General features: G+C 40.5%; 1 protein-coding gene across 5 annotated transcripts in view; it reads left to right on the top strand.

Moving 5' to 3' along the window:
• Window positions 1-8,451: 8,451 nt before the first annotated feature.
• SPAG17 (sperm associated antigen 17) overlaps window positions 8,452-14,122 on the top strand; it is a 97,833-nt gene continuing 92,162 nt past the window's right edge. For 2 of the 5 annotated variants that reach the window (XM_090149909.1, XM_090149905.1), the window contains exon 1: window positions 8,453-10,471. In XM_090149909.1, coding sequence (XP_090006035.1) covers window positions 10,367-10,471 — 105 coding nt within the window. In that variant the 5' untranslated portion in view covers window positions 8,453-10,366. Of the gene's footprint in view, window positions 10,472-14,122 lie in introns of all 5 variants that reach the window. The other 3 variants (XM_031613109.2, XM_031613108.2, XM_090149921.1) reach the window with 3 other exon arrangements.

Here is a 14,122-nt window from a genome sequence, read left to right on the forward strand (position 1 = left end):
GGTTAGACCACCACCTTGTACATCCCAGAGCAGACCACCTTCTGCTGGAGTAGTTAAATCACCAGCTTACACAACATTCTCTGAGTGGCCATAAGAGCCCTGGTGCAGATACAGCTGTGTCTGCTCCCAGGATTATTGACTGCTCATTAGTATCACCCTGAAGATGATTATTATCATGTCATGAGCACACATAACTATGACAGCAAACTGCAATCCAAATCCTGTCCAAATCCACTGTCTCAGAGAAGTGAGTAGAGAAGGCACTGGAAATGTCTGTTTAGAGTCTCCTGGGGAGCTGAGTTAAAAACAGGTTTTCACTACCCTGGAGCAGTAGGCACCTGGTTGATTTCTGTAATGTTAATTACAACTTCATTCTTTAAAAGGGGACAAATTAATGGGATTTGGTTTCGCATTCCTTGAGTAGAAAAATAGAGAGCTGTGGTTATGAAAATTGCTTTTTGCTGGATGTAATAGAGTGCACAGCAACAGTAATACAGGGATGTGCAGATGTGTGGTAACAGGGCGAGCTGAATTTCAAACTGGCATAGAAAATAGCACACTGAGTATTAATACATAAATGAACTCTACTGCCACCTAGCCAATAACAGAGGTAGCTAACATTTCCACAAAATCTCTCAAGTAAGAATTCTGCCTTGGCAGAATGTAAAAATGAGTGTTTTTCAGAGCTCTAGGCCATAAGTTTAAGTTTGAAATAACCAATTGTTCACTTAGCAAATATTATAGTTTCATGGTTCACCACTTACATATTCATCCCGGTGTCTCTGGTTGGGGTGTGCAGCCTCTCTCTGAGTTACAGTTAGAAAGTTATATCAGGGGGACAAGAATATAATACATATAATTCTGTTCCACAAAAGAGGCGAGTTATCTACTTTACTTAGATAATGCTGTGGTCTCCCACACTGTTGTTTGCATGTCCATACCTGTACTTTTCTTCTTACAGATGCAAACCTACAAGCATCTACTAGCTTAGAGGAGAACAATCTTTCGTTGTGTGAAGAAAACTGCTGTAAAGAAACAAGTCTGAGTTTAGTAGCTGCAGATTTACAAATAAATACAGAACCACGCTGAAATATGGACATTTAATGTCACAACTATCTTTTTATTGTCTCTTATTTCTTTTAATTATGTTTTATATGCACTACTGTAAAGTATCCTGTTTTCATTAACAACAACAAAAAAGCAAACAAACAAACAAAAAAACATATGCTTTTTGAAGATCTGTAGCCATCATCAAATCATAAACATCCCAGCAAGAAGCTGGGCAAGACAACCCCAGCTTGATCTTTATCAGATTGATTAGCTGTTCTTTTTAAAAAGCCTAATGCAAATGGCTTTCAGGGCTCCCATTCTAGGTTGGTAGCCTTTCAAGACTCAATAAAAATATTATATTTCCCTACGGAGGATAATAAATAGATTAAAATCTGTGCATAGTATTAACCTCCTTTGACAATTCTTTAAATTCCAAATACATAAATGGATGTCTAGAGCATGGTGTGGGAGGATGGGCAAGGAAATCACTTAAGGCAGGTCAAGGTAGCTCAGTTTAAAGGGACTTTAAACACACCGTGCTGTCCCTTATAGTAATATCGCCATGCTCCACAAGCACCATGCCCCATCAGCAGTATATTTGCATGGGCAGATCTGGAATTGTTTCCTCACAGATTTAAACTTCTGTCTTTCGGGGTTGAGCCCTCTCAGCCTTTTTATCTGTCAACTGTCAACTGCAAAAACTGCTGCCTCTCTATATCAGCACTGTGCCCCACAGTTCTCATTTTGAGCTTCACCCCTCTATTCTCTTCAGACCTTCTCACCCCTTCCACAGAAAAAATCAGAAACATCATTCATTCATTCAGAAAACCACACTGTTACTGGTTATTTGATGAAATAATCAATGATGGCATAAATGGAGTCTTGAGCAATGCCTCCCAAAGCCAAGCAGCAGCAGCAATACTTTTCCTCATGAATATTCAGGAAAATAAGTTGGTTTATGGCACTATAAAGCTCTCTATCTTTGCCACATTTCTGAAAATTTAACGTTGCACTTTTTGCAATGTTCAGTAGTCAAGATCTCCAAGTATCTGAATTGAACAGTACCCATGTATATGTGATGGATAAACTTCCTGATGTTTCATTGAAATCCGTTAGAATCATTGGATGAGAAGTGCTGCCAACCACATCTGCTTGGTATCACCAATGTCCTCATTCTGGACAAAAAAGAAGGATAAGACAGTCTAGTCTGTCTTGTCTTGCCACATTAGAAAGTCCTCTGATTAGATGCAATTACTCCTCTAGTGATCCAGAATGCAAGACAGAAGGTGTGTGAGCCATATGCATCAATTCAGATCTTCCAAGGTATCTGGGGAGCTAACTGCCTTCAAATCTGGGCCTCAGCCTGCTGTTCCAAACATCTAGAATTACTCAAACTCCAATGGCAGGGTCTGAATGAGGTAAGTGTTGAGCTTTAGTAGTCAATATTTTCATAGCTTCTAAACTGATGAGCTTTTCCCACAGCTAGCTTACTGCCCCGAAATAACAGTGGTATATTTGCACCAGCTTGGAATCCCATGAACTAAGCTCTAAAAGTGCTGGTTGAACCTTTTGTGCAAAAGTTACATTATGATTACTAAATTCCATCACCTCTGAAAAATATAACGAAAACAGCTCTAGAGTGATTCAGGTTCAGCCTTTTAATACACCCAAGCTCTCACACTTCTTGGTGGCATAGCTCTGTCTCTCTAGCGCTGTTTAAATATAATTTGACCAGAAGAAGGCATTTCAAGATCAGTTCATTAATTTTCTGTCCTGGGAAGCAATAGTTGAAGCTGGGAAAAAGAAAAAAAAAAAAAAAAAAAAGACGTTCAAACAAATCTTACAAACATCAGACTTGTGTTTCCTCGTGGGAAACCCCTTGTTCCTCACGCCTACGACAACACTTTTGTATAAGAGAAAACCAGATAAGCACTTCACTGATCCATTCTGCTAGTAATGGTACTGTATTGATAAGAGTTTGCAGAAAAAATAATTCTTCAGTACTTTCTTTAATCTGCTATTTTAGGAGTTTGTGGTATGATGAAAAGAGAAGATAACTCAAGGCAAATGGAAGAAGACGTGTTCACCAAAAAATCTTTCTGTTGGCTTTCAACATACATTTTAAAGAAAGCTAGGAAATTCTGCTTTGTTTCATTTTGCTCAGTCTTACTTTGTGGTAACTGATGACAGGCAGTCAATACGACTTTCTGATGTTTGTGTAGATTTGCATGTGCTCAGAATACATCAGTGCTGGACAGATTTATGGTTCAGATACCACAGTCACTACATTGGGCTGAACTGCTGATCTTGAGGTTATATCAAATCTCTCCACATTATTCTCAAACGCCAACTAGTCCTTCCCTCAGAAATCACTAGATACTATATATGTGTGTGTATGTATTTGAGTTTCTACAGGATGAGTGGCCAAATTCTAGGTTGCCAACTCCACTCATTAGGTACTGAAGCACCCAGACCTCATACATTTTTTATTTCATATAGAATCACAGAATCATTGAGCTGGAAGGGATTATAAATATCACCTAACTGCAACCACCCTGCCATGGGCAGTGGTAACTTGATCAAATTACTCAAAGCCCCGTACAAGCTGACCTTGAATACTTCTAGGAATGGAGCATCCACAGCTCCTCTGGGCAACTAATTCCACCAATCTCATACTCGCTTAGTTTAAAGCTGCTACCCCTTGTCCTATCACTATACTCTCTGATGTAGAGTCCCCCTCCACATTTTCTATAGGCTCTCTTTAAGCACTGGAAGGCTGATGTATCTCCCTGGAGATCTTCACGAGGTTGAACAAGACTGGTTCCTTCAACCATTCTTAGGAAGAGAGATGCTCCAGCCCTCCAATCATCTTCATGGCCTCCTTTGGACATCCTTCAACAGCTCCACACCTTTCTTTTGCTGTAAGCCATGCCTGCATGCAAGTACTCCAGATGGGGCTTCACAAGAGCAGAGAAAAGGACAGACACCTCCCTTGGCCTGCTGGCTACACTTCTTTTGATGCAGACTAGGATATGGCTAGTTTCTGGGCTGTAAGCACACACTGTCAGCTGATATTCAGTTCTTCATTCACCAGTACCCTGAAGTCCTTCTCTGCAGAGATGTTCTTAATCCTCTTGGCCACTCTTTGCAGGAGAGATGCTCCAGACTTCTGATTATCCTCATGCTGACTGGTCCTTCCAGGGAACTCTCCTGCCTCCATGGGGCCTGGGTCAGGGATGTCACTCAGAAGCTTCCTAATCTGGTGCAGCTTCTACTATTTCAGGTAGAAGTGATGGTCTTCCTCTGAACCCCACTCTAACAGGTGCATGTCTTTTATATTTTTCTATTTTATATCATCCAGGAAATGGTGGGAGGGGCCACTCAAGAATGCATTAGGAAGGAAGCACTCCAGGGCAGGTGATGTCTTAGGGAGGGGACTGCATCTTGAGTAAATACTTTTGTTGGAGCACTGTGCCAGGAGCTCTCACAGTGAGCTGCCGGGCTGCACTGGCAGGCAGGAGAGTCACAGACCAGAGATGAGCCACATCTGGCACCAAGGATCAGCAGGAGAGAGGCTCCGGTGATTCAGACATGGAAGCTGTTGGCTTTGAGTCTTGGTGACACCACAGCCTACTGACACAGTCAAAGGTCTGGGCTGGCATGGGGAAATTTCACAGGATCAGAAACCATTTGAATTTTGGTGACGCAGAACAAGGAAAACTTTTGAAGCAGGACTGGTGCAGGAAGGAAAAAAGAAGCATAGCATGCTGGTTTGGTAAGAGGTAAGGTGAATATAGTTTGTCTTCAGGTTTAAGAAAGAATAAAGGGTTTAGTGGATGGTAACTTACGGTATAGCAGAGTTTTGGAACACAGTCCTAGGAATAGAAAGTTTAATCACAAATGTTCCATTAAGCATATTTTAAGCACAGGTGTGACAGAGAGAGAAAGGTGCCAAAATAGTGTGGGAAACAGCCATTATTTTGAGCTTTCTTTTTGAAAACCTTCTCATTGAACTAGATCCACTGGGGCATATATGTCCACAGGGAATTAGGTTGGAAAGGAGAAAATCAAAACTGAAGGAAGAGTTTCAGAATAAATCGCATTGTTGTAACTTAGTTATTCTACAATTAGGCATTATCTGCAGAAAGTTCACAGAATTAGGACATCAAGGCCAAAGAATTATGATGCTAATAATGCAATTACTGAAATTATAGTTCAAATTGCATGGATTATTAGAAATAATGTCTTCTCCTTTAAAAAACAAACTAACATACCATGTCTTTGCACCACTTATTATCAATACTTTCAGCGCACTCTCTGGCACGGATCTTAGGCCTGTTTACCCTCTGTGGTGTTAATGTTTGTTTTTAGTGCATTAGAAACAGTTTTATTTTTTGCACCATTAAGAGTATAATGTTTCCAATACCATTTATTTAGACTTTTCTTTATTTGGCTGCTGAGAAAGGTTAGTGGTTAGCGTTCATTACTACTGTGTAAGATTCTCAATGATGGTATGGGTGCTACAGGAGCAGACCTGCATGCAGGACTCTATCCTTAGGGAAAATACTCTTTTTATAACAGAAGAAACCAGGCAATGATACAGGATTTGAAAGCGTAGGAGGATGGGGTGATGGAGGGGTTGGGAAGTTTGCCTTTCTCCAAGAGTGGGAAAATGTTTTCTTTGGATTTACTTCTTCAAGGAGAATAATAAAAACCTCGTGATTTGTTTTGTAAGGGGCAAGGATAAGGCTTGAGATATCAGATATTGGACTTTTTTTTGCTGACTGGCAGTACTGAACTGCTTCCAAAATCCAACTACCAAGATCCAGTGGAACAACAATACCAAATGCAGAGAGAGTTTTTCTTTAAAGAAAATGTTGCACAGCATCCAGCTGGAGTTTGGAAGTCATTTTACTAACAGATAATAATGGATTTCATTTTGAGCTTTTCCAGGAATTCTTATATCATTGTCTATAGAGAGGAAAAATTGCTCTCCTTGCACATGTATGCATGTGGAATAGACTAGCTACAAAAGTATCTTTTCTGAAATTAAATGCAGGGACCTGTATGTTTCTCTCTCAGTAAAACAAAGTTGGTAGAGGCTCTTAAATGTAATCTTATTTGTACGTACAAAGGAAGTTGGATCTGCTCTGCATGTTATGTTAATGATAAACAACAGAAGCTACATACATTTGTAGCTCAGCTTGATGGAAAATGTGAGCAAAGGAAAAACAATAGCTAGCCAGAACAACACAAATGTTGGAGCCTGAGGGAGATGCTTCCTTTGATTCTGGCCATGTTATTAGATAGACAGACTGAAGCAGCCCACTTACAGATTATGTCTGTCAATTTGTGCCATGGCCTTGATCCAGAAAGTGGATCTTGCCACTTGGATGTCTTGGTTCCACAACCAGCTACTGTCTCTCCAGTTAGTACATAACACATTACCTAGCAAGTTGTACCTGGTCATAATAGAAAGCCCTATTAAATTCTGAGGAGGACAGTTTATGGTATTTAATCATAAAGAATGGTTAGCACTCAGTCATTAAGTGACTTCTGTTGCCAGAAATATTTTAAGCCCACCATGTCACACTCAAAAGGGACCCACACTAATATTCATGCTCAACCTTTGTCCCTTTCAGAGTACATCATTAATTACATTGCACTGATAATTCATCAATGTAGAAATTAGCTTTACAGACCCTGATGCCAGAAGAGATGACTTGGTCCACGTTCACAAAGCCAATGCAGGTCATGTGGAAAGCTTTATGCAAATCACATAAATAAATTTAGAGAACTGAAAATAAAAAAATAAAAAATAAAAGGAAGCATTTGGTGGGCAGAGCAGCAACTGTCGGCAAAGACTTCTTATATCCAACTTCATAAGTTCAGGGAGGCTGGGGAAACACATGCCCTTGCTGCCATATCACTGTTAACTTGTGAGATGATTGTGTCCTGAGGAGTTGCAAACTTTAAGAAAAGCTCTTCCCTGCTCAAGCACTGCAGCACTGTAATACTGAGCAGGAAAGTAAAAGAAATTTTATGTTTTTTCCCCTTTTCCTTTTTCATAGAAAAAGAATTGAGTAGTGTTTTTAGGAAAAAAAATGTATATTTTTTAATACCTTTCTTCTTTTAAATACATAAGGAATATGAAAGATTGTTTTCCTTAGCAGTGCTGATGGCCATGCTAGCTGTTCTTGACAGCCTTGTGGAAAGTTTTCCAAAACGGAAACAGCTTTCTGAAGCCATAATTCAGGAAGCCTTGCTATTCAAGAAATATTTAAATCTTAGGAAAGCAATATAAAGTAATTAAGTGTGTTCTTAAGGACTCGAGCAAAGAGCGCTCTTTAGTAACTTGTCAACCAAAGGAGAGAAGTTGATGGTTCTTACTGAAAATATAGTGTTTTCCAAATATTTGTTAAGCATTTAAAATAAGCACTTCTGGGGAGGAACAACAACAAAAAAGCATGATTAAATTAATTCTGCCTCTCAGTTGATGAGGCTTTAATTATTAAAGACACAAAATGTCTACTAGTTCTTCAATCAACTGCAGTCTTCCAGGAAACATCAAGTAGTGAAGACACAATTTTTATAAATATTTGTTTCTTTTCACTCTCCACCCGTTACTGGAAAACAACTAAGTGTAAATGTTCTTTAAGTCAAGGTATAATAAAAAGTAATTAATGTCTCTTTTTTCTGAAGTTTATCAACATTTCAATTATCAATTATTTTATGTTTTAATAAATTCTAATTAATAATTTAGTCAATAAAAATAATTGTAATTATTATTTCTATATTATTATTAAAGGTGTGGGCACAGGTTACTGTGTATAACTACACTGTAGCATTAACGTGCACATTCTCCTACCCTGCTGTGTGAATTGAAAAAGTACAGAGTGGTTTAGTTTTCTCCCATGTAAATGCAAGTTGCCTCATATTTACATACAGTGATATTTGGAATTGCAAGTCTATGATAAAAACAAAGCTTTGGTTACTTCACACTCGTTTGTTCATGCATTCACGGTTTTTTGTTGTGATGGTTTTAATAAGCTGGAAAATAAATGAGTGATTTTATAATTTTTAGGTTGCCCTCTGCCTGAAAATAACACCATAAATATTCTTGTCACACACAAAATCATCACAGATTTGCCTATTATCACTTGCACTAATGGAAATTCAGTTTCACTATGCAGAAATGGAAGGGGTATATCTGTACATTCCATTTATTTTAAAGTGGGTATTCCCAACCACATTTTGTTGCTCTGGATCTTTATCTTGTGTATTCTTATTCCTGGCTTATCTGTATCACTGAATTACATTCATTTTTGTTAATGCAAGTTTTAAGATTTCAGCAATTTCATATTTTAGTTATCAGAAGGAAGCTGGAAGTTTACAGATGGCTGAGAGGCAACTCAGAATTTTGCAGCCTACACCATTTGGAGAGAACAAAGGCTGTAGTTTCCCAATATTTCTGATTTGCTGTTTTTGTATATTGGAGATTTTAACCAAGAGAGTTTCATTGATATGGTTTATAGCCTGGTCTACAAGCATCTTTGGCAGCACAACTGAATGGACAGAGACAAGCAGCCAAACAGGAGACATCTTTAGCTGACTTCACTACTGGAAAGCCTATTTTAGAGCTATACACTAGGGTATAATTTTTTTCTCTCCTTTGTTCAGGAGAGTGGTGGAGGTCATTTTGAATGAACTGGTAAGCTCCCTGATTGGCTGTCCCAGCTTGACTCGCTATTTGTAACAGCATCCAACAACAATAAACAGCAAGTTAGAGAGTGTGTTAGTACTAATGATAAGCAGCAGAACAAAACAATTTCTGTCAGCTAATCCTTATCCATCAAAGCAAACACACAACAGGTAAAAAGAGGCCACTTCTTGATTCTCACAGCTATCGTTCATGTTCTCAGAGCTTTTTGGGCCTTTCTGATTTCAGTCTTCCCACCAACCCTGAGCCTACAACTCCAGGTGTGGGCATAGAAGGCAGTGCTTAACCAGTCCTCATCTCCTGTTGGCATGACCCATACCATCAGGAACTGGGTGCACAGTCCTCTCCCACTGGTCATCCTGAAGCTTACTACCAGACTGAAAACTGAGCCATTAAAAAAATCAGGACAGTTCATAGTAATGGTATTCAGCAATGTTATCTATGCACTCTGCCCCATTCCTCTGTCCTGTCCTGCTGCTCCTGGCATACGTTCTTCTTCCCCATACTCTCTCTAGACACTTCAGCAGGCACAGTCTGTATACCCAAGACCTTAATGAAGAACAAAGGTTTGGTGGGAATGCCATCCTCTCCATTTCTCTGAACAACTGCAGTCTGGTGTTTTTGGTGGTTTTTTTTTTCAGGACAACAAAAGAAAACCTCAAAAAGAGAAAAATGGACATTAGCCAAGAAATGGGGTGGGAGAACATGTTTATGGGTGTTGGCAAATCTACTGTGCAGCTTTCCCATGTTATAAACTACATCACTGTCTACAAACCCAGGCAAGATGCTCTTCTGCAGACTACGATGATACAAGACCGATATCTTATGTCTCTTATAAACTTAAATTAATAGTTTTCTACTGCACGTAATTAGAAGATATTTTATAAAGAACATACATGAGGTCAGTATCATCCTAGAATACAGTACAAAATAAAGCAGTAACGGGCTGCACAGCATGGCTTTAAGGCTCCTGCAAAATTAAAATAAAAGATTCAGAGGCTCCAATGCCGGTCGGTACAGCGGGCTGGGGGAAGGGCACCATGTGGTTTGGGATATTTTCACCAAATGTTAAATCACACAGAATATTTCACTCGTCTCCACTGTGAGATCACAACATGACTCCTCTGTAATGAATTCTTTATCTTGGCAGCCCTCCTGCTTTCTCCCAACCGTGCCTCCCTCTCCCCTCCGGGTCCCCGTGTCGGCACATCTGGCAGCGCTCAGCCGGTGATTTTGGCCCGGGACACCCACACCTGTGCTCAGGGGCTGAGCACACCTCCAGGGGGACGATGAGGAGGTCGAGGGGGCCAAAGTCCCCCTCCAGCCGGACTGCACGCACCCAACCCCATGCCCTGTTCCAAGGCACAAAATGGCGGCTCGAGGCCTCACAGCATCTCGGTTCTGTGCCGCGTGTGCATATAGCATACAGCCCCACGAAAGGCCCCACCGCGGCCTCGGGCCCACCAGCAGGCAGCACTATAGAGCTCGAAGTGCTGCGGGCCCGGTTGCCGCAGCGACGGCGGGGCTACGAGCCGCGGTCACGCGGAGACCGGTCGTCGGGGCGACGCGTGAGGTCTGCCCGCTGCCGGCACCGCCATGGCCCCCAAGCGGCCCAAGGCCGGCGGGCCGGCCGTCTCCTCCTCCGCGGGGACTGCAGCGAAGAGCTGGGAGGCTGCGCTGGTGTCCGCCCCGTTGGAGGAGGTGAAGGCGAAGGGCGGCCGAGGGGGGCCTGAAACTGACGGGGCGAGGGACGTTCGGGGGGGCTGCGAGTCGTGCGGGCCTCCCCGTGTCTTCCTATGGAAGCCGCCCCCGGCACGGCACGGCACAGCCGCTGCTCTCCTATCCCCGGGTCGGACGCCAAGTTTCGACTCGGAGTGAACTTTTTATAAACTGCTGAACAACGGGGGTTTCGTGGAGGTGCTGACACAGCATTAACTCCCGCGTTGAAAATGTGAGGCTGTTAATTTTCGTGAGCGTGAGCAGCTAAAAGACGCTTTTTTTTTTTTTTTTTTTTTCTCCTTCTTCCCCCTTTTGCTTTTGAACAACATGTGAGGGTCTAAAGGCGTATTTGGGTTCCGAGGTTCTGTGTATAAGCGGTGTCATTCTAATAAATCTTGACTCGCGAGAAAGAAATCTGGTTTCAAAATAGCACAGCAGTTTTACAAACAATAATATTTCTCCAGCGTGTGTTTGTCTAGCACCACTTCTGCAAGTGAGACAAATGACTTCCATGGACCCCTTGTTTGAGGGTTCCTGTTGTGCCTCATTTGAAGACCCAGAGTATTTTTTGCTGCGTTTTCAGCTTGTTATTTTTTCATAATGTGCTAACACTTCTGCTAAGCGTGAAGACTTCAGAGTTCTGTTTTTAAATCGGCCGGTCAGTTTTCCAAAAATGCATCTGATTCTAAAAGTCTCCCAAAAGTACTTAAATTGCATTCATTTTTTCATTTGATAGTCACCATCTTGTACAAGTCCAGCCAAACAGAACCCCTGTTAGCAGTAAGTGCTGCTTATCTGAGCCTGTTGCTTCCCTTCCCCCCCACCCCCCTGAATTTACATTTTCAAAAGTACTCGAGCCCTTTCCTGCTGTCGAATCCCATCCTTACTCCAGGAGAACATTCCCGAAGTCTGAGAAAGGGGTGGAGGTTCCCTTTCTGCACCCTTCTCAGCTCCTGGCCATTTTCCTGGGCTTGCTAGCAAGGTGCCAATTAGCAAAATTTTGTTTTTATGGTGGTGTTTATTGTGGCTGTGGATATTGTCCAGTGAATTCATTGAATAGAGTGCTCTGTTTATTCTACTGCTTCTATCTGTAATTTATTACATTTGTTAAATATAAACTGTTATATTGAGGTATTTTAAAAGGTAGGAAATAAATGCTCAAAATTTAGGAAATACCAGAATTAGGATTATTCAGGACCACACATTGAGGCAGATGGAAAGAAATGTTGAATGTATTCACTGAATGGAATCAGAATCCTGTTGGAAGAAAGTATGTGATCACCTAATTAAGGATTATTGTAATGCCTGTACCCGAGGGAGCTTAATTAAGATTCCTTGGTTCCTTAATTCTAATACTGTCCGTGAGTTTTATGTTCCAGTTAAAACTAAATCCATTTTCGCTGTCTTGCTGCTGGCAGGCAGAGCCTTGGGGTCAGTTTGAGCTCAAGCTTCTGTGGTGCTGGGCAACTGCTAAAATGCCCTGTTGGAGGGCAATTCTTATTCAGCTCTGATTATCCTGGGCAGAGACAGACATAGTACTTAGTTGTCGAATGCTCTTCTGAGCATCAGAGTTCATGATGCTGAGACATGGGAATACCTAATGTAAATGATTGTGCTTTGTAAAACCATAGCTTTGACATACGTGTGCCTGTGCTGCCAAATTTTTGTTTCTTCCCCTTGAACATGGAGAAAACTGATTTTCTTGATCTTGATTTACTTGGTCACATGAGGTTTTTTTATGAAGGGATAAAAATGATCTTTCTAATCAAACCTCGTTCAGCAAATAGTCTAAACTTCTTAAACTCTTCTCCCCCTGCCCTCCTCAGCAATCTTACAGCATATAACATTTAAACTCAAATACGTAAAGGTCAGAAACTGAAAGCAGCCTTTTATAGAAAGTGTTGAGCTATTTTAATTATAGGTGTCACCAACCACACTGTGCAAAATTATTTCTTACATCGTATGCGATATACTGTACGAAGCTGAAAATATTTGGGAGATGACAGGAACTCCTACCAATTAAATACATTTCTCTCCTGGCAAATCATGTATAATGAATTTTAAAATCTTTTATCAATTTAGAGAATATTTTTTCCTTTTAGTGGAGTCAGAGGGAATTTACTAGAACTGGTTTTATACTCTACCAGGTTGGCTAAGCAATGAAATTTCACATTTTGATGTGTGTTTATGACTTACTTACAATATTTTATTAGCCTGATCTTATGAAAAGGAGTCGTTTCACATGTGGTGGTAACATTTTATGGAGGGTATGCTAACCAAAATATGATTTAACTGGTATTTACTAACCAAATAATGGCTTTTTCTTAAAAACGCTGTGAAAACTGGCAAACAGACAACATAAAAACAGGTACAGAGGAAATATGAATTTTGCAGAAGCTCATGTTGTAGTTTATTTACATCTTTTGTTTCTAACGTACTCTGCAGAAAAACATGGAGCTACAAGTTGACTTTGTCTTCATTTATTTATCAAGATAATTTGATTGGGTTAATTGCAAAATTAAATCACAAAATGTAAACTGAGACGCTCAGATTTACATTTTTCATGCTTTAAGTAGATATAGGGCTATATTTGCTGAGTGAAACGTGAATTCTGAGCAAATACAGCTCTGATATATCTCTTCTATGTCCTTATTAGGTGCTCTAACTGAGCATAGCAACTGGAGGCCACGTTCTGCTCTGATTTCCCATCTGTACTGATTTGCTTTATCAGCATTTTAAGGCCTGAAAATTGAACTGAATCTAGATCTTGTAAAACCATTGAAAACATTCTGAATAGGATGGCTCAACTTTTGATCTCTATTCATTCTGCTTGCTCTTTGGAGAGAAACTAAATGTTCAGTTGGATTGTGTTGCTCTGTAACCTGCTGCAATCATGGAGCAGAAGCCCAAGCTCCTAAAACCAGAATCCAGTAGTAACCTGGGTGGATGTCAGTCAGCAGTAATGAAAGCAGACTTGAAGGTATCTTAACACCAGTGCAAAATTGTTGATGAGCTACTTTTCCCACTAATTCCTGCTGTATTTACTGGTGCACAAGCTCCCTCATTACTGAAATAAAAAAATGTTAAACGTTATGCCTTCCCAAGTGTTCATAAATTACTAACAAATCTTGCTCTTTCTAGGGCTTTACTTAAAAATGAGGAGATTGAAGAACTCTCACCTTTCGATGCTCAAATATTTGGAGTTTTAAGCTTTCAAATGTTTCCCTTTAGCAGTTAGAGTTACATTTGAAATTACGGTGTAAAGAAATGAGCCTACTAGTTGTGGCCCTTTGCGGGAAAAACACACAAACACAAATAAGCAATCAAAACAAAAAAAAAAAACACAGATGAGACAACTGTTTGATGCTTTTTCTAGTAAAGAAGTCTAGAAACCAGTACTTCAAGCGTAGCCAATGTATCTGATTTGTTCGATTGTTGTCTCCTCTGAAACAGCTGCTCTTCTGTGTCTAGGAAATGAAGCAAGACAAGTTAAAAATGGAAAGAAAGCTGCTTGTGTGGAGCTTTGGGAATTAGGTGGATCTTGCTGGGACTAGAACTTCTTCTGCAGAAGGACAGGCAAGCTTCCCCTATAGATAATTTCTGAGAGATTTTGACTTGTTTCAAGTCTTGACA

This window comes from Phasianus colchicus, chromosome 1 (assembly GCF_987193195.1).
Source record: "Phasianus colchicus chromosome 1, bPhaCol1.hap1.1, whole genome shotgun sequence".
Taxonomy (NCBI): Eukaryota; Metazoa; Chordata; class Aves; order Galliformes; family Phasianidae; genus Phasianus; species Phasianus colchicus.